We start from the raw sequence: 25889 nt of genomic DNA, 5'->3' as shown, positions 1-25889 counted from the left end.
TATTCCTAGATAATGGGACCAGTGAAGCAAGCCCAGAGAATTGAAAAATCTGGATACCATAATCATTAGAATTAGAGGCTGGAGTGGTGCTATACTCAATAAGGGTGCTTATTAGAATAGGGGCACTTAGTCAAAGAAAAATTTGAGGGGCGTGGTTATCAGAAAGGGGGCACTTATTGGAAGGAACGCACCTATCCAAATTATTATGATAATCAAAGTCTAGATAGTCGAGGTTTGCCTGTACCACCAACCTGCTTCAACATATCAGCTTCTGCTGCACATACTCCAAATGCGTCAAAGGGTCTCCTTCCGGACATGGGTGGTGGCCTGTCTTTCGGTTCCAACTTCTCATAGTAAGAACTCATCCCTGTGCCACTTGCGCTGCTAATTTTTCTTAGGGTTGGCTGACCATAGAAGTTCTCATCATCTTCAAAATCGAAGGGATAGACTTTAGAAACATTCAAGTTCATGTTGCTGCTGTTACTGGCACTGAGCTCTGGATCAGTGCTGAAGTCAGCCTGAAGCTGTTCAAGGTTCCTAACTGGATTCAATTCAGATGACTGGGTGTAGTGCTGCACGACATTGTGACAGTAAATGCACACTCGTAAAAATCCTGACAGAAAGGACAAAAAAATATTATTCCAAGACTGAAGAGCCAAGTGAAGATAATTAGAGGCCAAGCTACTCAAAATATTGGCCACTGTGTATTTCTCTATTTCTTCGGTGATTTTGTAAGGTCTTGAATATGAAAGCCAGCTTTGCAGTAATGAACACTACTTAAGCTGTAGTTAAAAATGCTGGTCAGCTTCCAGTTGGCTTGTTAGCTCAGTTACCAGTGCACTCGGTTGTAAGGACGGTTTTGCCCACCTGGTTTAACAAACTGGAGGAAGGTTTATCTTATAAAGAAGTTTAGTTCAAAAAGTTTTGCCCGTCTGTGAAAACCAGTTGCCCTCCTGTTGAAAACATTGATGAAACCCCTGCATAATTATGGTTTTCATAATAATTATACATGTACTAGTTAACATTCATTTGAAAGGTTTTGTTGAATTTGCTAAAAAGGTCAGCAGGGCTCGACACTAACTTTTCAACTTACTAGCCAAGTGGCTAGTGACAAGTTAGATGTTACAACAATTTCAGTTTGTTGTACTAGCCACACTGGCTAGTGAAAACTAGCAATAGTGAAAATCAGACCTGAAAAAAATTCAGGCCTGCACGGGAATCATACCACTGACCTCTGCGATACTAGTGCAGCGCTCTACCAATTGAGCTAACAAGCCAACTGGGAGCAGGCCATCAAATGAATTCGACATAAACCCGTAGATGATAAATCAAAATTGCTTACCATTGCTTAAATAGTGCTTTACTGCGAAGGATCGTGCACATATACGCTTCATAACCGCAGTTCATATATATGTATTTCATATGTTTGTTGTTTGATTTATCATCTACGGGTTTATGTCGAATTAATTTGATGGCCTGCTCCCAGTTGGCTTGTTAGCTCAATTGGTAGAGTGCTGCACTAGTATCGCAGAGGTCAGTGGTTCGAATCCCGTACAGGCCTGAATTTTTTTCAGGTCTGATTTTCACTATTGCTTAAATAGTGCTTTACTGCGAAGGATCGTGCACATATAAGTTAGATGTTACAACAATTTCAGTTTGTTGTACTAACCACACTGGCTAGTAGAAATCAAAAACCAGGAGCCAAAACTAAATTTACTACTAGTCTGTGGCTAGTTTGCTACTGTTAGTGTTGAGCCCTGGGTCAAATTATGTTGCTCAGCCTGAAATAGCTATAAGCTGCAAGTTGATTATCACTGTGTCTTGCATGATAAAAAAGAACTTGGTCAAAAGTAGATTATGAAAGGCAACATAAAATTATTGTGAGCTTAATCATCAAATAATGACAGATATTTATTTGTAAGGCACATGTTACAGAGTCCTTGTACCACATTAAACATCAGACCTTTAGGTCTTGTGATCAGATGCTTCTCTAGAAAGATAACAGAGAACCCTTTGGTTCAATGGTTTTACATAAATTATCTAAAATATAAATGATCAATGACATGCAATACAATGACTTGGAACATAGTAGTGTTACTTCCACACAGACGGTCTTTATCCACTGTTTTCCAAGTCAAAAATGGAATTTGGGTTTTGCATCACCCACTGCCTATCTTTGATTAAATCAACATTAAATCAAGACTCAGTAAAATTCTCTTTACCATTGTAGCCCATGATAATTCCTGGAATCTCCAGATAACAACACCTGTAACAGAATATCTGCCCACAAAGACGACAATGATGCCGACGACGAAAAGTGTTAAACTTTTCACTACACTCGTAACATTCTTTGCAGTGGTCATCTGGCATCCAATATTGCTTGAAATCACTCTCTTTATACTCCTGTCGTAGCTAAAAGAAAGACACTTTTAAGTAGTTGATCTGTTTTCAAAACATAGGGCATTATGATTCCAATTCTCACAATGCGAACCAGCTGACTTCAACATGTAATCACTCACTTAAACATTACCCAGCACAACCCTTTTACTCTGAAGAGTGACCAACAAGGAACTTCTTGGAAAGATTTCCATATAACTACATACTATCTAAAACAAAGCTATACACCACTGTGCAGTCCCAAAGACAATCTATTGTTTTTACCAATGATTTTTTGGCAAGATTTCTGTATAACCCCATACATGAATTACGTATAGAGTGTTGCAAAGAAACTTTTGTATTTAGTCATTACGAAATGGAATGCATAATTAATGTATGGGGTTATATGGAAATCTTTCCAATTTTTTTTTATCCTAGAACTGTACACATAATGAAGAATGGGGTTGTGCAAAAATCTTGCCAATTTTCCTTATGTTTTAGAGCAGAAAGGTTATGCAAAATAAGGAAAAAATACCAGTTCAGAAATAATTTTTTATTTGACTCAAATTGTCGTTGCCAGAATGCAAGAAACCTATGACAATCAATGGAGACAATTGATGTCAAAATCTTGGGAGTAAATGGGGATCAGCATAAAAAATTACGAAACGAAGTAACTGGTTGGGCGTTTCTGCCATTAGCAGGGACATTTCGTTCCAGCAGAGTTGATATAAACTCTATTAACTCTGGTTCCAGCCATGAAAAATTACTGCTTTCTGACAATTTTCCCAACCCATGCATCGCTACACTACATATACAAAGATCAAGGCTAACCTGTCCTCTCCCGCCTGCAGCTGCGTTTAAACGGCCGAGCACGGCGTGCACATTGCGGTAGCCGGGCGAGGCACGCCGCTTAGGCACAGGCGTGCTGTGCGCGCTGGCCCTGTGACCCAAAGCAGATGTCCAAGATCTGTGAAACGGCTCTGGACTTTTCGCTCGGTTCTGTGGTTTAGGAGAGCTTAGTGGGCTTGTTGAAGGGCTGGTTGGACGTTGGCTGTTAGTTGCATCAACCCTGACTTCCACTCTTTCTTCATGGCGTTTTCTCTGAAAAAATCGAGCTAAAGAGAAACCCGTTTTGGAATGTTCTGGACTGATTGGACGAAACGAAGTGAGGGTGAGATCATCATTCGAATCCCCCATATTGATTTCAACGCCACAGTATCTTAGAACTCATTTTTGTCTCTGTTACTTTCCGCAACATTTTCAAACAATACAAATGAAATACTACTTGAAAGCTGAGAAATTTTCCAGTGAATTCCCTTTCAGTCCCACAACCTGATCACCGATCTTCTCCAACAACAACAACAACATCCTTCTGAGCCAGCGGTTTTCTCATTACCATATTGCACGTAATTGAAGTAAAGTGTAATCATAAGAAGCGATGGCTGCCAACGGGGTAGAGAATTTATTTGAAAATTTAGAACTGCAACTTTCAGAAGTTGAGATGCTTCGATCTATGTATCCTGAAGAGGAAGAACTTAAAACAGATGACCAAGTTCTCATAGATATTCAAGAATTTTGTTCTGGTATAACAGATAAGACACCAAATGGTCTGAACTTTTCAGTGACCGTAACTGTAAACTGTCATTCAGAAATGTATTTGATCGAATTATCGTGCTATTTTCCTCAAGAATACCCAAATGAAAAACCAGAGATCTTCGCCAGATCTCAGATACTTAACAGAGACATACAGAAAGAGTTGAATGATGACTTGAATGTGCATATTTCAACACTTGCTCGTGGAGAACTTTGCACTTTACCAGCTATCCAATGGGTCAAAGACAATGGAGAACTATATATTGCGAAAAACCAAAACTTGAAAGCGGTTACACTTACGGAAAAAAGTAGAGACGCAAATAAGTGTAAGAGTAAAAAGGATACATCGTTCTTGAGAATGTGGTTGTACATGCATCACATTTACAGTAAAACAAAGCGAAAGGATATCCTTCAATGGGCTTCAGACTACAACCTCACTGGCTTTTGTCTGCCCGGAAAACCTGGAGTTGTTTGTTTGGAAGGAGACGAGTACAACGTTGAAGAATACTTTAGTCGCTTGCGTCGACTTAACTGGAAGAAAATAACATGTAGACGTAGGGAGAAGGGAGCAGCCGACAAGAGCATTGATGAACAAAGAAGATTTACAGGGTTTGATGAACTTTTTTTCGAAATTCATGGCACTAGAGAAAATCACATGGACATGGGACAGTTTCGACATTACTTAGATCAGCATGATCTAGGTTATATATTTCAGATTCTGTTTGGTATTGAGGGTAAAACTACCTTTGATGGTTTATAGTGGTCAGTGTTGTGAAGAATTAAGGAAGATTTGATGCATCAAAAAGACTAAGGAAATATTTTAAAAATCAATAATGGCTATGAATAAACCACTTAAATCTTGGTCCAGTCATCCCAGACCTCTATATGCTATACATCCTATAATTTGTGTAGGTTCCTATAAAGAGCCCTTATTTCATGAAATCCTCCCATATTTCCTGTAAAATAAATAAACCACGTATATCTTGGTCCAGTCATCCCAGACCTCTATATGCTATACATCCTATAATTTTTATAGGTTCCTATAAAGAGCCTTTATTTCATGAAATCCTCCCATATTTCCTATAAAATTTATTGAGATAGGAGCGATGACTGTCAAATTATGCATTTATATTTTTGATGCTCTTATTGGCATTTTTACAAACAGTGGCTACTCTTTCCTATGAATATTCACTTACTATTTCTTATTATTTGGCAAAGCCCGAATAAAAATGAATTGTAAAATTGATGCTAACAATATAATAACAGGCCTCCTGTGGTACTAAACACTAACAAACTGCTGCTTAGGTTTCATATTTCAACCAAATTTTGTTAAACTTCGGATAAGTTTTAGTACAATGTAGGCCTTATGACTTGAGTCTCAGGTTAAACCAAGGTGTAGCACAGGCCTAAAATTTTAATTACGACTTTCAGCTAAAATATAAATTTCTTTTGGTTAAGATTAAAGAAGTTCTAAAATATTATCATTCATTGTTCAGACTACTGCTAAGTTGAATATTTATCACCAAACTAGAAGTAAAACCCTCAATGAACTGATGTATTGGAAAAATTAATATTTCATCTCTCTTCCTTTTTGCACACAAGTGAAATTTTGAGAATGGCCTATTTTGTCTTAAATTTTGTCTATCTTGAATTCCCCAACAGGAAAATAGATTTTTCAATTTTTCCCCAAATGGAAGCAGCCTTTCTGAAAACAATCTAAATCACATTTGGTTACTTAGCAATACCTATCAACGGGCAAAATATGAGCGAAAAGAAATTTTCACTCAGGCTGAATTTTTATTTTTACTCCTAAAAGCTTTTTTGGCTCTGATAAAGTGCCTTTATTTTGGGAGAAAATGCTATATTTTCCTATATTTAGAACTTGCACAGCCTATATTTCCTATCAAATTGTTCAAAAAAATGGCTAGGATGCCTGTTGGTCTGAGGGAAAGTTCATTGACGTATCCAGTATTTTCTGCTGTTTTGATAGCATCTTTTAGATGAGTGATCTACTGTTAATTTTGGCTCTATAGTTAAGGGGCAAGACATGCCAATTGTAGCTAGGTACCCAATCTTACTACACTTAGCTTTTAAGTGGAACCAATCACGACTGCTTAAAATCTTGGCTAATCGATACCCCATGGTCATACAAGAGATTTTTCCCAACATCTAAACTAAATTAAAAATTTGCAGCCAAGATTATGCCATTCTTCTTATAATAATAATAATAATAATAATAATAATAATATTTAATACTTATATAATTTATTACATAATGCTACTCACTGAAAAAAAAAAAAAAGAAAATTGAAAGATTCATGCTCAACCGATATAACACGGATCAGTAAGATTTCCTCGACAGTTTGCAGGGATAGCAACAGGTGAAACTGGAAATATGGTGATTTTTGATTATTGAACAAAAGCCTTTCTCCAACCTAAGCTTTTGTTAACTTTTTGCTTCATATCAGCCTCTTCCAACAATCCGAATATCTCTTAGACAGAGGTAAAAATGGAATAAAAAATACATTTTACCTTGAACAAGAACATGATATTCATCATTATTCAATAAAATAAAATTTTACATGTTTTCTTTGTTAAATAAAAATACGCAGATTTTTCTTTCACGGGGAGATTTAGCAAATCATAGGTACAGAAACTGGGGGGGGGGGGGGGGGGTTTGTTCTTTATCTAAGGGAGTTAACATTCACAGTAACATGGCTCCTGACATCTTTGGATTTTGTTTGAAATTTTCCCATTAGAGTTTTTCACTGTAGTAGGCTTAATGTTAAGTACGACAAAAAATACCCTTCTGTTTGCTGTAAAAAGGTAAAGATTACGTTTACAGTAGTAATTCGATCAATCTCTTGTGGTTGCAACGCAATAAAAAGGCTTTGTCATACATCGTTGCGTGACTTAGTGAAGCTCATATCGGGGCCTGAGTACTAATCTCCTGATTTAATAATCTCTTGCTGTTTCGCTGGTGTTGCAGTGCTGAAGGTTCCCCTGTTGTTCGTTGATATTGTTCGGATTCTCCAAGAATAACAAACAGGTAAGTCATCAAACTGTCCTTTGTGTTAAGTACTTGTGAGCCTCATCCTCCTTCGGGATAGAACGCAACTAGATTAGGAAGAAAATTTGAGAACTTTGCTCAAATACGCGACTTTTCCGCGGGGTGATAGCTGGTGTCTTTGTGTTCGGTCCTTCGGAATGTCTTCAAATGTCTCGTTTGTGCTTTTACTTACGACCCTATAAGTGTCCACGCTTAATGAAATATCGGTCAATTTGATATTTTTCTTAACTCAATGTGTCGGTTGAAGTTAAATTCGTCTTGTGTTGTTTGTACGATAGTAACTCTTATAGCTTCCGTTTAAACAGTAGCGTTCCTTCGGAGGAAGAATTGTTCAGTGCGACTGGCCTGTATGTAAATTTGTGGGGGCGGTAATTTATAGAATCAATGGCTGTAGAATCCTTTCTTTGACAATTTTCATTATCAATTCAGCTACAATGAACTTCCAGAAAATGTATTATAAAGCATCGTAGCTTGTGATTTTAACCTAAGATCAGTATTATTAGAACGAGACCTGGGTAAATTTTACTTGAGAAATGACATTTGGTTTGTTCGATCTGACTCAGCCTCCACCTGGTTCTTTAAAAAATAAATTTTGCTTTTGGATATTTCATTTTCGTTCATCCATAAAGATGTTTTCTAGAGAAATGGATATGAAATAATTACTTACCGATAGCCAATGTTAATATTTGAGCGCGTACATTTGTCATGATTAAAAGTAGCAACCTGTATGGGTAAAATTGCGGTCGATTTGAGCTGGTTATCGACTTATTTTGTATCTTTATAATCTTATTCGGTAATCGTCAAACAGAAGGTCAATAACTCTCTTCTCGTATTTGTAAACGGAGGCTTCTGGGACAATCCTAATTGCAAGCATATAAAAGACAAAGCTGTGTACAAGGAACGCGGTTAATTATAATTATAATGGATTCAAACAACCGTAACTACAGGAACCGACTACAAAAACTTTTTCGTGCCGTCGACTCGCCGATTTTTGTTATTCTTGTCGTCGAGGGAGAATTCTTTGCTGACATTATTTCCGCAGTAAGTTCGAGACGAAACAGGAACTTCCCTATTTTAACTCTGATATATTGCCGTGGACATTTTAATATCAATTAACATTAAAAATTCAACTTGAACTGTAATATTGTTAATGTATCTAAATTCATTATTAATGGACATACCTTTTAGATGGTTAGAAATATATCCTTTGATAGTGCAAGTAATGCTGTTTTAATTCGTTTTCACTAGTTACATCCTAGCTTAACATAAAGCTTGACTTAATATGATGTCTTTGATATCACCATGACAGTGCTAGTTCCTTGTTGCAAATTGTTGTTTTGTTCTACTTTGTATTGGACTGTATGAAAAGTCCTTGAGCCAGGCTGTTCATATTTTGTAATGTCAGTTCATTTATTGGCATCCAGATTATACAAGTTATTTTCGATACCAGTTATTAAAAAGAGGATCAAAAGGACGCACCCAATGTAAGACAAATTATAGCCTTAAGAATGTATGTCTTTGTGCAGCACTTTTGATAAACGGCATGTTACTGCTACATTTCTTCACATCCTTAAACTACTGAGTGCTAATTACGAGAAAACTCAATCATTTGGTCTAACTGAAATGCCATGTCCCAGAAATGTTAAAAACCACAAATTATATAAACAAAGTTATCTCAAAGTACAAAGTTTATTATCTTAATTACCACAGGACTTCATCCTGTGGATGTTTTTTCATGGGTCAGGAGCCAATCTACCTTCTCAGATATGATTATTTGATTCCATAACCTTTAGGAAAGAATCCGGGTTGGCAAAGGCACAAAATTAAAACTGAGGTAGAACAAGACATATCTCTTAGATTAAAAATCCTTTTTATGTCCAAAGTGCTTATGGAAGAATATACTCAGTGGCTTGATGGTAAAGAAACTGTACTGTAGATCTAGGTCAGGGGTCCTTGTAGTTGTTAAAGTAATGCTATTTTTGACAGGGGGTATGTTTACATGAGAGGTAATTACTAGTAAATAAATATTATCTTAATTATGATTAAATCTACTTGTTTATCACATCTTGACCCTTAAATTCCCAAGATGTAGTTCTTAATTTTCCCCTCTAGTTGCTACACGTTTTTTCATCAATGGTTTCAAGGGATTTGGTGTTGTGTAGATCTAACCCATTTGCTGGATAATGTATGGATATTATAAAGAAAAGTTAAAAGTGAAATTACTTCTGGGAGAAAAGGGGTTGATGGTCCAATCCAGAAAGGGCTAATTAATTATTTGAGTATGAACTTGCAAACTGCAAATGAGATAACTAAACTTGCTTTCTGTGTTATGGCTGTATGCATCGAGGCTTTTGTATTAAAGCATATCATTGCTTTGCTAATATTGAAGTACTCTGTTTTATGTTTATTTATTCAAATTAGATAATGTCAACCAGCAGTCAACCAAGCTCGGACGCCACCATCGTAAAAGTAGGATGGCTTCAAAAAAGAGGTACTTGTCTGTTTAGAAAGTTAAGCGAGTGGAAAATTTATACAGCGATAAAATTGAGCTGATATTGCAGCAGTATAATTTATACGGTACTTGACCCATTTTACCCCTTTATTAATATGCACTTTCGCTATGCCTTTCTCTATACATTTTCTATGGTAATTTGACAAGGGGAAGTAATTTTACAATCAAGGCCTTTTGATACATTTTACGTATCAGAGTGTTGTAGACCGGAACTCTTTAAGTCAAGATATACGTGACACCGCTGTGCTTTCTTACTTTAAATCTAAGCTTAAACATGCATTTTAGTTAAACATGCATTGTCGACTGAAAGTATAAGGTTTCTATTCTTATCTAGTTCTAGCTTAGCTTTTTAATTTTTATTGTAATTCTTTTGTAGCATATGCAGGGTCTCACTGAAGAGCACCTTTTGGTGAAGTGGGCTCCCTGTTAAAATATTGTTTGTAGTGTTTACGGCGACCAAAATCTAAATTCTCAAGTTCAAGGGCGTGTCGCTCCAAAATGCATTTAACGAGGTGTTCGGGACTATTTTACTGATCAAAATGACGAACCAAAGTTGACTGTTTGGACGAATCTTTATTCTTGAAAGGCAATCGACCACAAACCACAATCAACGACGAAAATAACGATTATTCTCAGTCAATCAATCTATCGAATGATTGATCTTAAACTGAAACAACAATACAATGAAGTTCTATCAATCTAATCAAAAGCCGCGGAATACATGATCAAAGAATCGCGTGTCAAATACTGGGCTCTAACATCTATAACGAGATTAACAATACAAGTAAAACAGAACAAAAGTTTCGAAACAAATTAAAAGAGTTTTGGTGGCTGATAAACAGCCCATTGTTCTATCTAAATTATGGGCGTTCACTGACTCCCAAATTGGCATGAATTTGGCCTTTAAATCTTAAATCCATAGAGATCATTGCAATATTTGTTTGTATATTGTCGCCCAACACTGAAAAGACTGGAAAGGAAAAAACAAAGTTACAAAGGTACTCACATATCGGTCCCACTTGTGCCAGAGGTTGAGAAAACAAAAGGGCGAAAGTTTACCAAGGCTATTCAAAACTTATGAAGAACTGATTAAAGGGATGCTAAACTTGCCTTTTATATGCGCGTGGTGACGCTGAAAGGTCCAATTACAAAACCAATAGAAATAAAGCAAAACAGATAAGCATTGTAACTATGTGGCTATCTAAGATCATTCTGAAATTAGTGAACTAATCAATAATCAATTAAAAAATGAGCCTTCCAGCTAATGTCCTTAACATTGTTATTATTATTATAAAGTATTGTTATTATTATGTGGACAAGACCTTCTACATTAATTTATAACATACCAAGGAAAACATTCCTCAGTTTTAATTTACCTGAAACCTTTATTTGTCCTTCCTAGAAAATACTAGGTACAGTTGATATAAAGGTGACGACAAAACCTCATGCTCACATGGGGGCCCAGCAGAAAAAACAAGTCTGCTGACACATGACACAACTCCATTGACATGATTGTGTGCAGGTGCACTAAACTACACAGGGAGCCCAGTAAACAACATAATAATTAACTTCAAGTACCAGTTATATTGTTACATTGTCACTTGACTACAGTCAGTGACTACATTTGATTTGTAATAATTAAAACTTGAAATCTTATTTTAGGCGAATACATAAAAAATTGGAGACCAAGATACTTTCAGTTATGGAGTGATGGCAGTTTTATCGGTTACAAGGAACTTCCAAAATCAAAAGACGTGGAACCTCTTAATAACTTCTCAGTTGACAGTAAGTGCAAATATTCCCTTTTACGAATGGTTACAATTATGGCTCCACCTCAGATCACAGGAAAAAAGTTTAATTTTAAACTGACATTTTTTAGGCAAAGTGATAAGAATATTATGCTGCATGTGATCACTGCTGTTTATTTTGTCATCAAACACGATTGTTTTTCTTTGACTGTTTCATACTTCAAAATAAACAATTATTCCATGAATACAGGTTGAGCTAGGATATGATAGATAGTCAACAAGGGCTGTAGGGAGCCGAGTTTGTTATCAAATCATCTCGTATCCAAAATGTGTGACTAGAATAACTGTTTATTTAAAAACACCCCAAAATATTGATTAATGATAAATACATTTTCTTGTTAGATTTTAATTTTGAGTTGACATGTACACTTACTGTATTTGTAGAGCATGGTATAATGCCTCTTATTATCCAAATGTGCTTCATAGAGTACAAATAATGCGTGAGGTGAGTGCAAATATCACGCAAGATTTGTACTCCAGAAATATCTGCGAAATTCGCCCGCACTGAAACAACAATTTGGCATATTGGCTAATAAATCTCTTATGAAATGTTTTGTTGTGTAGTATCACTGAGTATTTTGACTCGCCCTATGGGCTTTTCAAAATACAGGACAACTCATAAAAATACTCAGTGATACTACAAAACAAAATATCTATTAAGATCAGGGTTCCCGTGCTCCTTGAAAGTCCTTGAATTTAATTTTTTGTTTTCAAGGACTTGAAAACCCTTGAATTTAGACTCAGGTCCTTGAAAATTTCTGAAAAGTCCTTGAAAATAAGTGCAGATGAATCAAAGTTGAAGTTTTCTTTTGTTGTTGATGTTGAAAGTGTAAGTTTCAAGCACAAATTGCGAAAACGAGTTTTCCTTTCAAATCCTGCGTCCGATTATGTTGTTTGACATGTGATTTTTATATATTTTGTACCTACAGTAATTGGTGCATTGAAAATAACCTTGGTTACTTAACCCATGATCACTCTTATGTGCATGCTTGAAGTCACACTTGTTGGACTTTACAGCTGGTCCTGTACGTAGTGTTTTTGTTTGTATTAGCCCCTATATTATGCAAAAGGTCCTTAAATTTGAGAGCCAAGGTCCTTAAAAATGACCTAAAAAGTCCTTGAAAGTCCTTGGATTGGGTTCCTGAAAAAGTGCAAGAATCCTGTAAGATATATATAAGGCATAATGACTGAGCCAATGAAAACTCTTGAATTGCATTATCCAGTGATAAGATATTTACAGATGGCTTAACTGAGCTTTGAAATCATTAATTGAAGATATTATAATAATTATCAATTATAATTCATCAAGTTAAGACTGAAAGTAGAATAAGATAGTAGGTGTTAACCCTTTCACTTCAACCTTAAGATTCAACTATAGATTCTCCAAACTGTTTATGGTACATTTCTTATGATTTTAGATCAAAGATTTTGATGTTAACCCATTAATGACTGCAGCTTTTGTGAAAAACTGTGTTTTGAAGCTAGTTGAGCAGATTTTGGGTCTCTGTTGTGGTTTTAAAAGCTCAAACTTACCAAAAACCCTTTGACAGCTTGTACACTAGACGACCTTTCAATCCAAATGCAAAATGGCGGCCTGAAAATCTCGGGCACGTGCAGAAAGCAAAATTTGTTTTTGAGTTGAAAAGTAATGCCCCACCTATGACTTACTTTTCTCTCTTTCTCCTGCCCTTTTTTTCCCCTCTCCTTGCCTGAAGTTTCTCCTCACTTGCTGGAAATTTTACTAGGCTTCATTTTGTTGTATAGATTTTTTAGGAAACTACTCATTATTTTCAAACCACATGCTCAGAAAGGTAGGTGGGTAATGGAACAAGATTTTCGTGCAGATTTTCAGGTCAAAGTTACATGGTTTTTTGGCTATTTCTCCAATCTCCTTCACTCAATTGCGCTCATTCTGGTATCGTTTCTAAGATATTTTCAACCTGTTCAAGTAGGTGCTCAAAGTCATGCTCCAGGGTTACTCCAGGATCAGAGTAGAGGAGTAAAATGTCAACTGAGACTTGAGAAATTATGGTCTACATCTTCACTGTCCTACCTGAATACCTGTGTGTATTAACAATTAAAATTAGTGAAAAATGTTTTCTTACTTCTTGTTACTTAAAAGTGATGATGTCACAAGGCGTAGAAAGGGTATGGGTCCACATGGGCACATACGGGCGCACTGGACATCAATAGGTTAAATCAAAGAATATCCGATGCCTAATTGATATTTTCTTACTTCTTGTTACTTATCTACTAAAAAATACATTGACATTCTAAGGAGAAGTTCATTTTTGGTCACTCTTGTGTACTGCATTGTTGTAATGCTTTTTATTTGAATTTGTTCTCTCAGAGTGCCAGATAATGAGACAAGAGCGACCAAAAGCCAATAGTTTCATTATAAGGTATTTTTGGTTAAAAGTTATTTTACTCCAGGATCAGAGTAGAGGAGTAAAATGTCAACTGAGACTTGAGATATTATGGTCTACATCTTCACTGTCCTACCTGAATACCTGTGTGTATTAACAATTAAAATTAGTGAAAAATGTTTTCACATTGGCCTACAATGTTGAAGTTAGTCAGTTTTTCTTAAAGAAGAAAATGGCCTTTACTTCACTTTCCAATACTGTAGTTTTAAAAAGAATATGGCTATGGATCTTGATCGTTACTACTTTTAAAATAAATATTCATGAAAAAATCGGAACCAGAGAAAAAGTCTGGTTAATTGAGAAATCTGGATAATCGAGGTCCAGACAATTGAGGTTCGACTTTAGCTTCAAATGCATTTTCATGGTAAAACAAAGTGTCTTCTGTATAGGGCATTTTTAGATCTCATTTATCCTGGTAAATCAATAGGTGCTGGCAGTGGACAACTCTAATAGAAAGGACATTCCATTTGGACAATGCTAAAGAAAGGTTTGTACATGTCTCCATTGAAGTTCGCTGCCATGTTAACCCTACTGACTCCCAAAGTCTCTGCAGTGATTCTCCTTACTGTCTGCCACATATTTCTTATAATGTTAGTTTGGAGAATTTGGTATTGGATCAACTAATAATCCTTGTTTGCTTGATATTTTTTAGTTTAGAGGAGGGACTCTTTAACCCCTTTATTCCCTAACATCAGTTTACATATTCCCTATACTGTTCTTTATAAATTTCCTATGGTACTGAGAATGAGAATTTGTCCAATGATCAGGAGCTCCTTAAGGTGGTGATCATGTCCTCTTTATTATTCTCTTGACTTTTAATTAGTGTTTGGTTCAGCAATGATAATATATGGAGAAACTATATGCTAATTACAAGGCTGTGCTCTAAGAAAAACTAAAGGGAGCCCAGTGCCCTGAAACTTTGAAATACAGGGTGCCCAGCATATGTTTTTATATAAAAAAAAACTAAAATTCCCAAGTTGCCCAAGAGAAGAAGTAAGGTGTTGGGGGCCATCAGGCGCTGCTAGACCACACCCTGAATTATGCATAGGGTTAAGAAACTCAAAGCTCAAAGCAAAGGTGTGGGGTGGAGCTTATTTCAGCAATTGCAATTCTCTCTTACCCTGCTTTAAGATAAGCTTTGAAAAGCACCATTGAGCAAAGAGATAATGGCTTGTTTGATCTCATTTCTTTATCTGTTTTTTTCCCCAAGGGAAGAGTGGATAACTGCAATTCAAGAAGTTGCTGAGAAGCTGCATGAAAATGAAAAAGACAGTGACAAGTCAAATGAAATTACTATAGGGGGTGAAGGAAGTCAAAAAATGGTATGTGGTGAATACTTTTTCTAATAACAGGACTTATTATATGGCTATGTCTCACAAGGACTGGGAACTACCAATTCATGAATTTGATTGGCTGAAATCAATATTGAAAGCAGTCTAGATTTTCCCATCCAGACCGGAATCTAGACCTGTCTAGAAAAAAAGGTACAAAGAATATAAAAAATTAATTGGCACATAAGACACAGCCATATAATAGACATGAATAAAGGCTGATAGTTTCGAAAGAAACTGTTTGGGGCTGTGTCGGTGGGAGTAACAAAATAATTTGGATATATCAACAAAGTTGAAATGGTAAATTGGCCACCGTAACGATTACAAAAGCTGACGTTTTGAGCATTAGCCCTTCGTCGTTAGCCCTTCGTCTTATTAACTGAGCTAGGTCGGTCTGTATGGGAGAATCTTGACCTCGGTCACTGGTACACTGACCTCACTGTGTTTGGTCTGTACTGGTGACCTCGGTCAAGATTCTCCCATACAGACCTCCCACTTGGTTAATAAGAACTAAATATCTTGTGTCAAACCCTCAAACTACCCTTTAGACCCTTACATCAATATCCATATTCTCCATACCTATCTCTATACATTTCTTTCTGTACTGACAAGGAGAATTTAACAATCAATTTGAATACTTCTTAGGTTGGCAGTTAATTCCTTTATTTGCATGATCTTAATGAATGATTTAGAAATTAGATGCTGGTCACTCCCATGATTTTAAAGGATAATAAAGGTGTATTTACTTTTAATGATTTGTTTTAATTTCCTTTTTTCTTTCTTTTATTTTCCATTCTTTTATTTTTCATTCTTTTATTTTCCATTCTTTTATTTTCCATTTAGACTATAGAGGACTTCCAGTTGCTTAAGGTGTTGGGAAAGGGAACATTTGGCAAGGTTATAATGGCAAAGATGAAGAGGACTGGGGAAGTGGTAGCACTCAAGATTTTAAAGAAAGAAGTTATTGTTGCCAAAGTATGGAGTTATTTTATTTATTTATTCCTTTATTTCAGTGCTTTTAATAAGATTTGAAATAGGTGGCTACCTCGGTACAGCACCCGCTGGAGAGTGACTTGAGTGTGGCGACCGCAACTTGAGCACAGTGAAATATGCCCGGCGACTAACAACAGAATACCCACTGGAACTCTGGTGGGTTCCGGGTCTTATTGAAAGCACTGTTATCATGATATCCAGATTTCCAAAAAAGTCAGCTTTTTACCTTTTTATTTGATATTTTTTGGGCACAAACTATTTTATGTAGTTGTGTACGTAGTTGCTAAACCTTTGATTTGGAGTGAGGCTGAAGGTGACCTTAAGCTTGTTGTGATAGAGACAAGTATCTAGTCAGCATAATAACAAAGTAATTTGCATTTGATGGGCAGCAACATTTTTCTCATAACAAGGTCACCCTGTTCAAAGGCTTGGCAACCAAGCACTGTAAAATGGACTATTTGCAAAATATATTAAAATCTAAAACTGCTAACTTTTCATGGTAGCTTCAGTTTGTAGAAAACTACAGAATATTTTGAGTAATACAAGCCGGTTAATTTGTTTTGCCAGCAACAAAACAAAAGCAATCAGGATTTATGTTTTTAATTATAAATACATGACCCCACAAGCTTGTAGCTTTAAATTTTTATCTTGTTTAAATAAAGGTCAACCATCCATCCATCCATCCATGGCAAAGCATGAGGAAGATAACCTTTTCACTCCTAAGATCTCATTCATAATTCACCTTACTGTCTGCTATAAATTCTTATGATGTTAATTTGGAGAATTTAGTATTTGATCTACCGAAAATCCCCTCATTGATATTTTTCTTAATTCTCTTCACTTGTCTGCTTGATATTGTGTTGATACAGTAAGGAGAAATTCTGTCTTGGTCACTGGTGTGAGTGAAAGGGTCAAGACATGGATGGCAAATGAGCTAGAATTAATTAGAATTGAGCATAATATTTCACAGACTTTTGGTCAGCTTTTGGACAGATTTGTGAATCTTAAGACAGATCTTAAGACAGCTGAAACCTTATGTCTTGAATAATATTGTCTTTTACAGGATGAAGTTGCGCATACATTGACAGAAAACAGAGTCTTGAAGTCAACAGTCCACCCTTTTCTTACAGTAAGTTTACACTCTGTTAAACCCTTTTCACTGTAACATCAGTGTCGATATTCTCTATGCTCTTCTCTATATAATTATTTCCTTAGGCACTGGCAAAGAAATTTGTTTAAAGTGTTCCTGGGATCAAAAGTTTTGTACATCTTTTTTTCATTTTCATGTTCAGTGTGTATCCTTCACCTACCCTGCCAAATGTCAATCTAGTCCAAGCACCAGAAGCTTTTTTTTTTTGGGCCATTAAATTCACGATTTCACGTCCACCATTATTTCACCAGCTTTGTGGGTTGACAGTCATTTCCTTAATATTCTGGCAACCTTTATGTGTGATTCAGGGGTGATATTGAGGGAGAAATTAGATGCTAGTCACTCTTAGAAGTTAAAGGGAATAAGTTACCAAAACTTAAGTCTAGAAAGCTTCTAATATCGAGCAACAGAACTGTTTGCAGACTCCCAATAAGAGAAATGATGAATATGACAACTCCATTTAAAGTCATGTGTTCTATTTCTTCAATGACTTGTTCAACAGGAATTACGTTGCTCTTTCCAAACAAAAAACAGATTAATATTTGTTATGGAATATGTGAATGGGGGCGAGGTGAGTGTACTACACCCTAAGATCATTATGAATATTCTCTGCACTGTGCCCTAGACATTTCAACAGTAATGACAAAGAGAATTTCTTCAACGATCAAATGAAGCTTTTTCAGTTGGAGATCATGTCCTTTCCTTCCTTTCTCATATTTGTTTCGTTCTAACATGAAATTAATGCGTAATATTATTATGCGACATGATGTGACAATGCCTTATTAAGTAACTGATTGATAAGATCGTTGAAGTTAAAGGATCCCTTCCAACCACAATACATTGCGCGCGCGATATGTGAAATCCGCCATTTTCTCTGCCATCTGGTATTGGACAAGTCGTGAAGTGGAAAGAAATCCTCGTTCATCCGAGTACATTTGCCTCACTGAGGTCTTGAATTTCCTCAATCGTGTTCCAAATTTATTGTTCTTTCTATTTGACTAGTTATTTCTTAATTATTTTTTCTGTTTGGGCGCGCAGGGTATTGTGGTTGGAAGGGATCCTTTAATACTACTAGTCGCAGATTTTAGAGACCCCAATGGATTTCGAATACTTTCCTGTGAATAAGATGACTGAATAATTTGTGAAATTTTTGGAACCTTGGCGATTGTTGCGACTAGCAGTACAAGTATTTCTTACGTTAATATTTGATTCAGAAGTGATACTGTCAGAGGAAATAAGATGCTTTATAGTCACTCTTAGCGGTCAAAGGGTTTAATAATTTCCTTTTATGGACAGACCTATAAAGGTGCTTTACAAATAGCAAGCATAGCCTATAAATGTCAAGTAGAGACTAGAAATAAATGTAAAAATATGTCTTCCAAATAAATTTACTCTGTAATCTTTGGGGTTCAAGATGACATAACATGCTATGTTACATGAGAAGTTACCTGTCATTCACTTCTTGTCAAGGAAAAAACTGGTTGAATTCTGGTTTTCTCCATAGCTGTTTTTCCACTTGTCTAAAGAACGCGTCTTCTCAGAGGACCGTTCAAGGTTTTATGCAGCAGAAATTATTCTGGCTGTCAAGTATCTTCATGACAACAAAGTGGTTTACAGAGATCTTAAGGTATTATGCATAATCCTTTTTATGATACTATCTTGGCCCACTATCTAATTGCTGCACTGATTTTTAGCATCACTTTAAATCTATTAACTATCTTTTATTTTTCACAGCTTGAAAATCTTCTTTTAGATTCAGATGGTCACATTAAACTCACTGACTTTGGTCTCTGTAAAGAGGACATCACATATGGAGCTACCACGAAGACATTCTGTGGTACTCCTGAATACCTCGCTCCAGAGGTCAGTTTTATAGGAAAATTCATTACCCAATGAGAGAATACCATGTTAAATTGTACACAATAAAACGGATATTGCATGACAGTTTTGACGGTTTTCAATTTGCACAAACTCTTTACAACTATTATTTCAGTCAAAACAAATGGTTTACCCAGGACCCTTAGTCTGGAAAATGAATTACAGTTTTGATGAAATCTGAGAAAAGAATTGAATTTTGTGCACCAAGATTTGCTCAATTAAACCCTGCTAAAATCAACTTTCACCAGTAAGATTTACACCTCAGCTCAGTTAATTGAAATGTCATATTTGATGATTTTTGTGTAATCATAAAAGGTACTGGAAGACAATGATTATGGCCGTGCTGTGGATTGGTGGGGAGTGGGCGTTGTCATGTATGAAATGATGTGTGGCCGTCTGCCATTTTACAACAGGGATCATGAAGTTCTCTTTGAACTTATCCTGACGGTATGAATTTGGATGTGGATTTTTAATAAGACTGATCAAATATTTAGCAAGTTCGAAGATATAATTTTGAAAGGCTGAGTTACTTTGTAGAGACTCAAAATGCAGTCTTGTCATTTACTTTTCAATGGCAGTGGTAAAGATCAATTGGTTTCTGAACGTGCATGTACTTTCTCTGCAAGTCTGTTGAGAACTTTTTATAGTCAAAAGCTATGTTGTGTATAATTTTAAAAGGTCTGTTTTCTGTTAACAGGAGGAGGTAAAGTTTCCAACAAGACTTACCGATAATGCAAGAAGTGTCCTCTCTGGGCTCCTAGAAAAAAGGCCCACAAAACGGTAAGAGCAATTATAATCATAATCACAAGCCTACTGTTGCAACCACCTCCCGGTTAGCTCAATGGATAGAGCGCTGGACTGTTGTGCGGGAGGCCGAGGGTTTGAGCCCCGGCCGGACCAACACTCAAGGTCTTAAAATAATTGAGAAGAATTTGCTACCTTTCTATAACATCAAGAAATGGTTAGATATTCTAGTCTTCTCGGATAGGGATGAATAAATGGAGGTCCCGTCTCCTGCAGGGTTGGGGTTGGAGACATGAATTTCCCACACACGAGATTACTGTGTGATGGATGTCCTCCCCTGGGGTGGGATGGGTGGGAAGGTGAGATTGATAGACTGAAGCAGCTGCCAGAGGCGCCTGATATGCTGACATCTGTTCTCAACCTTACACTGCACCCGTAATTCAGCCTTTGGGTTGCAAGTGGTCAGATATAAACTATATTTGCATTCTCCAATAGGGATACTTTGTATACACTTCACTGATTGGCTAGTTCTGGGGAGATTAACAAGTGTTATTCACCTCTAACTCTTGTGGGCTGGGTTAAGATAACCCAGGGTTAGTGGTATATTTGATTTTAGATCTGAAAGCTTTAAAAGAAAATTCAGTAGAATTATTTTTGTCTACAATTTGATAAATGGACTCTCTAAGAACAATTATAGGGGAAATCATCCCAAAAAGACTCTTGAATGGAGAAATAAAGAAACCTTATTAAAATAACCCTGGGTTAGCACTAATCAGCTTTCAGACAACTGTGACCAGTACCTTAAGCCCTGGAAATGAAACATTGAAAAAAAAAAATCAAAAGTATTTTTAATTAGTGGAATTTTGTCCTTGAGGGGTTTTTGGATACACTTTTTTTTCCCCTAAAATTACCACTGACTGTCTTTTCATGTTTTTTCAGGCTTGGAGGTGGTCCAGATGATGCAAAGGAAGTCATGAAACATAAATTTTTTGAGACAATTAACTGGGACAACATACTCAACAAAATGGTAAACTTGCAATACAAATAAATAAGCAATCATTGCATCACGCTATAATTGTTTTTCATTATTGTTTGCTAATCAACTACTTACTGTTTTTTTGAAACATGCAGGTAAAACCTCCTTTCAAGCCTGTTGTCAAGTCCGAGACTGATGTATCAAATTTTGATGAAGACTTCACCAGTGAAGTACCCCAACTCACACCTCCAGAAGGTATAAGATGTGGGCAAAACCATTTTGACCTTTTAAAGCATTAAGTACCAGTATAGTTAGCAATAGCAAGTTTGATTTTTAATTTATTTCAGTAGACACATGTAGATGATTCATGTTTCAAATGATTAAAGAATGGGAAATATGCTTTCACTTAATTTATGGCCATATAAATAATTATTTCAATAGAAACTTTGTCCACTTTTAATTAATCAACAAGCTGTCCAATTTTTTGTGGCTACTGCCTCCTACAGGACGCAAAGCCACATGTTGCCAAGATAAGTAAGGTAATGCCACAGATGATAAATGTCTCAAAATAATTTCACAGTGGCATCCACTGACACATGAATTAAATCAAATTTTTTTCCTAGCAGAAATGTTAATTGATGTGATGTACACATCATGGAAGTTTTAAGGAAATTTTTGTTGTTTTTGAAAAGAGAGCATTTTACTGTTTGAATCAGCAACTTATATCATAAAGGACATGGACATGAGTGACAACTTGGGTTGCTCTTCACCTGTCTTGTTCTTGAAATCACGTTTATTTAATGGCAATCAACATCACAGCAAAAATGACCATAATTCTAAAAAAAATTTTTTGCAGGAGATCTCCCAGATATTGCTGAGGAAAGTGAAGCTTTTGACCAATTTTCATTCACTCCAGAGAAGGGAAGCCATTTACAGTCCTAACGAAGCCATGATCACATAGTTCAGAGTGTATTTACTAGTGTGGGCCACATGTATCATCAGTAATTAATACTAATAATTATTATAACATTTGTTGCTGCAGGTTTTGTTTTTATTTGTTTGTTTGTTTTTTTAGTTTATAATCATTAATTTATGCATTCTTAGGAAAACACCCATGCTAGCTGTCTCTGGTGATTAAATCATGTTTGTTTCCTGCTGAAATTATATGACTGTCTTCAACAATCTGGTATGAAGACAAATGTTAGCACCATGTGCATGTGGCTGGAAACTTTTGCAGAAGTTTAATTCCACTAAATGTAATAATTTTTTACAATTTGGAACGATTAATTTCTGCCACACAGTAAATTTAGCAGTTTTCTTTTCAAGGAGAACATTAACAAGGAAAAAAGTGTGATACTGTTACTTCCTGACTCCTGAGTGCACCCTACTGTTATAATACTGATATTTAAGTGAGAACTGTGTAATTGTTGTCAATAGCTTACTATGCAAGCATATCAAAAGCTTCATACCACCATCTTTAAGTCAGTCCAAGATTTCCACATGGGAACTACAATTCACAATTACTGGAGACAGTCTTAGCATGTAAGTCCCCAAAATTCCAGAGTTAGTCTTTGCCACAGTTTTTTTCTTTTTTTGACTAGTCTGTGCCATGTTACATTTGTCCTGGCCTGATGTTTCAAGATTTGGAGATGAATGATGGAATGGCAATTCAGTGTTCAATTTTTTTTTTGTTTTTTGTAGCGTTTACCAGGTTCCTTTGTCTGCAAAGTCAAAGTGAATGATCATTCAGTAGTACTCAATCATCAATTTATCTTCTTAGATCACCAAATTCAGTAAGTTTATTATTAGAATTAAACAGGAATTTTATTTTCAAGCCTGGTCTTTCATAGATTTTAAATCCAGACATCCTGTCGAGTGTTTTTGTTTTGTTTGAGTTATTTTCAAATAATAGTACAGTTAGTGGCTAGTCTTTAGTTTATTCATCCTTGTTAAACTTAAGAAACAATGAACACTTGAGTTTAATCAGACTGGTCAGTTATGTGCTGAAATAAGGTGAGAGCAGGCAAGCAAATCTCAAAACAACAATCATTCCTGTTTACAGTTTAGTTTAGCTCTTAACCCTTTAACTCCCATGAGTGACCGAGACAGAATTTCTCCTTACAATATCAATACAATACCACACAGACAAGTGATAAGAATAAAGGAAAATATCAATTAACATCATGAGAATTGTATACACCAAATCAAACTTTGGCGTCCAATTTGAATTGCCATTGTTCTGGACTTACTAGCCTCTCACACATGTGATAATCCTTTTGTGTTTCCATGTGAAGACAAGTCTAGTAAGTCCAGAACAATGGGTAATTCAAATTAGACGCCATATTTCGATTCAGTGAATAGCAGACAGTAAGGAAAACTATTGATGTAATCTCGGGAGTTAAAGCGTCAATTTGGAGTACAGTAACATCTCCATAAATATTTATGGTGTTCAAGGCTTCAAGAGTTTCATGGGGTCCCTTTCTCAAAAGTTCAGGTAACTTAACAGGTTCAAAGCCATGCTTTAAAATAAAAATTTAAAGGACAGAAAAGCAGATTCTGGCACCCAAATTAGTCCATTTTGTTTCTTTAGCTGATAGTTTTATTGTTTTGTTTTTTTCCAAAACTTTTGAAATCTCCATCTTGAATGAAAACAGAACAGTGTTATAGGCCTGTTAAGTGACTGCCACTTTTGAGGAATGGGCCCATGGTGACACTAAGATATGAAAAAGTTTGTGCTCAGTTTTGTTGTACCATAAGTCTGTGTGCTTGAATCCCAATTTGATTCAATTTATTTCAATATTTGAAGTTACAGAAGAATGTTAAAAATTATTTTGCATACCAAACAGTAATTTTTATAAGTAGAATTTGTAATAACAGGTAATTTAATGAGCTAAAAATCGAAAAAAAAAATAGAACAGAAATAATTCATAGTCACTTGTTTTGAAAAAAATGATTTTGTTGAATTAATAATGAACACAAACATTCAGTCAAGTAAATTTACATTGCTGCTAAGTCCTTTAAAAAAAGACACTGTCCAAAGCTGCCCAAACTTTGAATTTTAATTCATGAAGTACATTGAACCACCTTGCAAATATTTACAAATTAAGCATCATCCAATTATTTAGTGGTTGATACTAAATAAAATGTAAATATGTCTTCACTGTAAGGCTTTTTTTCTACAATTGTCATTCTGTAAAGTGCAAATATTAATTACTTGTAAAAGATATTTTACTCCACACTTTTGATAACTTTTAGAAAATAAAGCTTACTTTTATTACCCTTTGATTGAACTTGGTTATGATTTTTATTGATTGTAAGTTGTGTTCCTGACATGCTTCAGAGACAAATGAAAGTAACAGTCCCTCTCTGACAAAATTATTAAATTATTGCCATGACAACTGTTCAGTTATAGTTTACAGATGGCATGCCCTCACTCACAGAGTTCCCCACAGTGCCCAACCATCATTTCTCTAGAGAAAGATGTTTTTTGTCCTGTCACGAACGTGAATCCCTATGAGAAATCAAACCTCAGACCTTTGGATTCCATGCTCCAATGCCCTACCAGTGCCAAAGAGACTCTATGGTGAGCAAGGCCCATTATGAAGTTTATATACATGTAGGACATGCATACCGCTAGGATCCACAATGTCAATTTTAGCGTCATGTTTTAGTAAATAGAATACCGGTAAGAAAGATGTTAAGCTTTGAGCTCAAAACTTACCATATTTCTTACTCTATTTTTTTATTCATTAATATTTATTACTTGTGAAAAGGACTTCACCCATAGGGAAGGACAGCATGTAGTCTAAAATATGATAACAACAAATAAGTGGCACACAACATGCAGCTGAATGTCAGTGATGTTCTTCCTACATTTTGACTACTGTGCTCTTTAACCGAACTGATGTATGGCAACATGGAATCTATTTGTTTTATGTAAACATCTGTTCTCCAATAGATCACTAGTAAAAACCAATCCAAATCCATGTCTAATTTCTCTTGTGATTTAGGAGTGATTTCAGTAGCCTGTTCCATCCACTCTTGGGTTGGTGGAGATAATAAAAAGAGTGAGGAAATGGAAAATGGCAGTTGTCACAGTTAAAGCTGTCTGACCCACACTGTTTTTCACATACTCATTTTCCACACTGACAGAGAATGGAAGAAACCCTTAGAAACCCTTTTGGACCAAGGAGCACTGTTGTATGACAAGCTTGCTTCAAAACAACCTTGAAGTTCTGAACTGCCAGTCAATGAATGACAAAGAGATGATGAAGTAATCTGAATCTATTCCTTGGGTTTATTCAGACTTGAGATGTCACCAAAGCTAGCTGTTGCAGACCCACGTGTAGCAGCTTTTTGCTGAAAATAAAAAATCACTGTACATCAAAACAAAGTTACAAACAACACTACTGATACTTTGATCGACGAAATTAACAAATGGTAAACACCACAGCGTACACTATTGAGTTATGGATGCACGCGGGAGGTTGCTAAGCACAAAAGAAGTATAAGAGTCGCTCAAGGTGATAGCCGAGAGCAACTCTAGCCTCTTGAGTGCTTAGCAAACCTCCCAAGTGCATCCATAACTCAATAGTGTACGCTGTGGTGTTTACCATTTGTTTTATAACATAACATTGATACATTGTAGCCAAAGAGTTCCCTTTTATTTAACAAATCTTACGCGACCAGAAAAAACAAGCGCGCATGTAAAAGTAGTCTGCATTTGCTCATGTCAGCAGCGTACACCCATGGGCAAATGGGGGACGCTAAATTGACCAATCAGAGCGTGCGCTTTACTTTGGTTATGTTATAATGTAATTTGGTAATCTTCAGTTGGTATAAAATTATTGTTCAATTCTTTGTTCTTCCTGTTTTACGTTAAACTCTAGACCTGGAAGAAATGGACCAGTTAAATTACTAATGTTAAAAAAAATACCCTGTTCATTGTTTGCAGAATGTCCTTGATCTCAAACACCAGCTCCAGTGGAAAAAAAAAAGTAATTCAAAGAAAATGCTCCAAAATCTTCACCAT

At 35.9% G+C, this 25889-nt stretch overlaps 4 protein-coding genes across 7 annotated transcripts in view; 2 read left to right on the top strand and 2 right to left on the bottom strand.

Annotated features, from left to right (window-relative positions):
* LOC111333363 (1-phosphatidylinositol 3-phosphate 5-kinase) overlaps positions 1-3573 on the bottom strand; it is a 39299-nt gene extending 35726 nt beyond the window's left edge. For all 4 annotated transcript variants that reach the window (XM_088745453.1, XM_088745455.1, XM_088745456.1 and 1 more), the window contains exons 1-3: positions 3208-3573; positions 2223-2412; positions 252-613 (exon numbers count right to left, since the gene is read on the bottom strand). In XM_088745453.1, coding sequence (XP_088601579.1) covers positions 252-613; positions 2223-2412; positions 3208-3573 — 918 coding nt within the window. The remainder of the gene's footprint in view (positions 1-251; positions 614-2222; positions 2413-3207) is intronic.
* Positions 3574-3801: 228 nt separating this feature from the next.
* On the top strand, positions 3802-5450 carry LOC111333364 (RWD domain-containing protein 2B). Its single transcript, XM_022938910.2, has one exon. It carries the CDS (start codon positions 3815-3817, stop codon positions 4727-4729), a length of 915 nt encoding a protein of 304 aa, XP_022794645.1. The 5' UTR covers positions 3802-3814; the 3' UTR covers positions 4730-5450.
* A 1448-nt stretch (positions 5451-6898) lies between these two features.
* LOC111333333 (RAC-gamma serine/threonine-protein kinase) lies at positions 6899-24142 on the top strand. Its single transcript, XM_088745460.1, has 16 exons — positions 6899-7018; positions 9461-9530; positions 11214-11336; positions 13710-13761; positions 14213-14272; positions 14996-15107; positions 15960-16091; positions 17173-17238; positions 17762-17830; positions 18764-18886; positions 18994-19122; positions 19453-19584; positions 19835-19917; positions 20821-20908; positions 21013-21112; positions 21714-24142. The coding sequence occupies exons 2-16, from the start codon at positions 9464-9466 to the stop codon at positions 21797-21799; spliced, it is 1422 nt and encodes a 473-aa protein (XP_088601586.1). The 5' UTR covers positions 6899-7018; positions 9461-9463; the 3' UTR covers positions 21800-24142.
* Positions 23899-25889, bottom strand: part of LOC111333329 (arginine-hydroxylase NDUFAF5, mitochondrial) — a 12057-nt gene continuing 10066 nt past the window's right edge. The window contains exon 11 of the mRNA XM_088745464.1: positions 23899-25216. Coding sequence (XP_088601590.1) covers positions 25142-25216 — 75 coding nt within the window. The 3' untranslated portion in view covers positions 23899-25141. The remainder of the gene's footprint in view (positions 25217-25889) is intronic.

The sequence above is a fragment of the Stylophora pistillata genome, chromosome 14, assembly GCF_964205215.1.
Source record: "Stylophora pistillata chromosome 14, jaStyPist1.2, whole genome shotgun sequence".
In the NCBI taxonomy this organism is placed as follows: domain Eukaryota; kingdom Metazoa; phylum Cnidaria; class Anthozoa; order Scleractinia; family Pocilloporidae; genus Stylophora; species Stylophora pistillata.
This window is presented reverse-complemented; position numbering and strand designations above follow the sequence as displayed.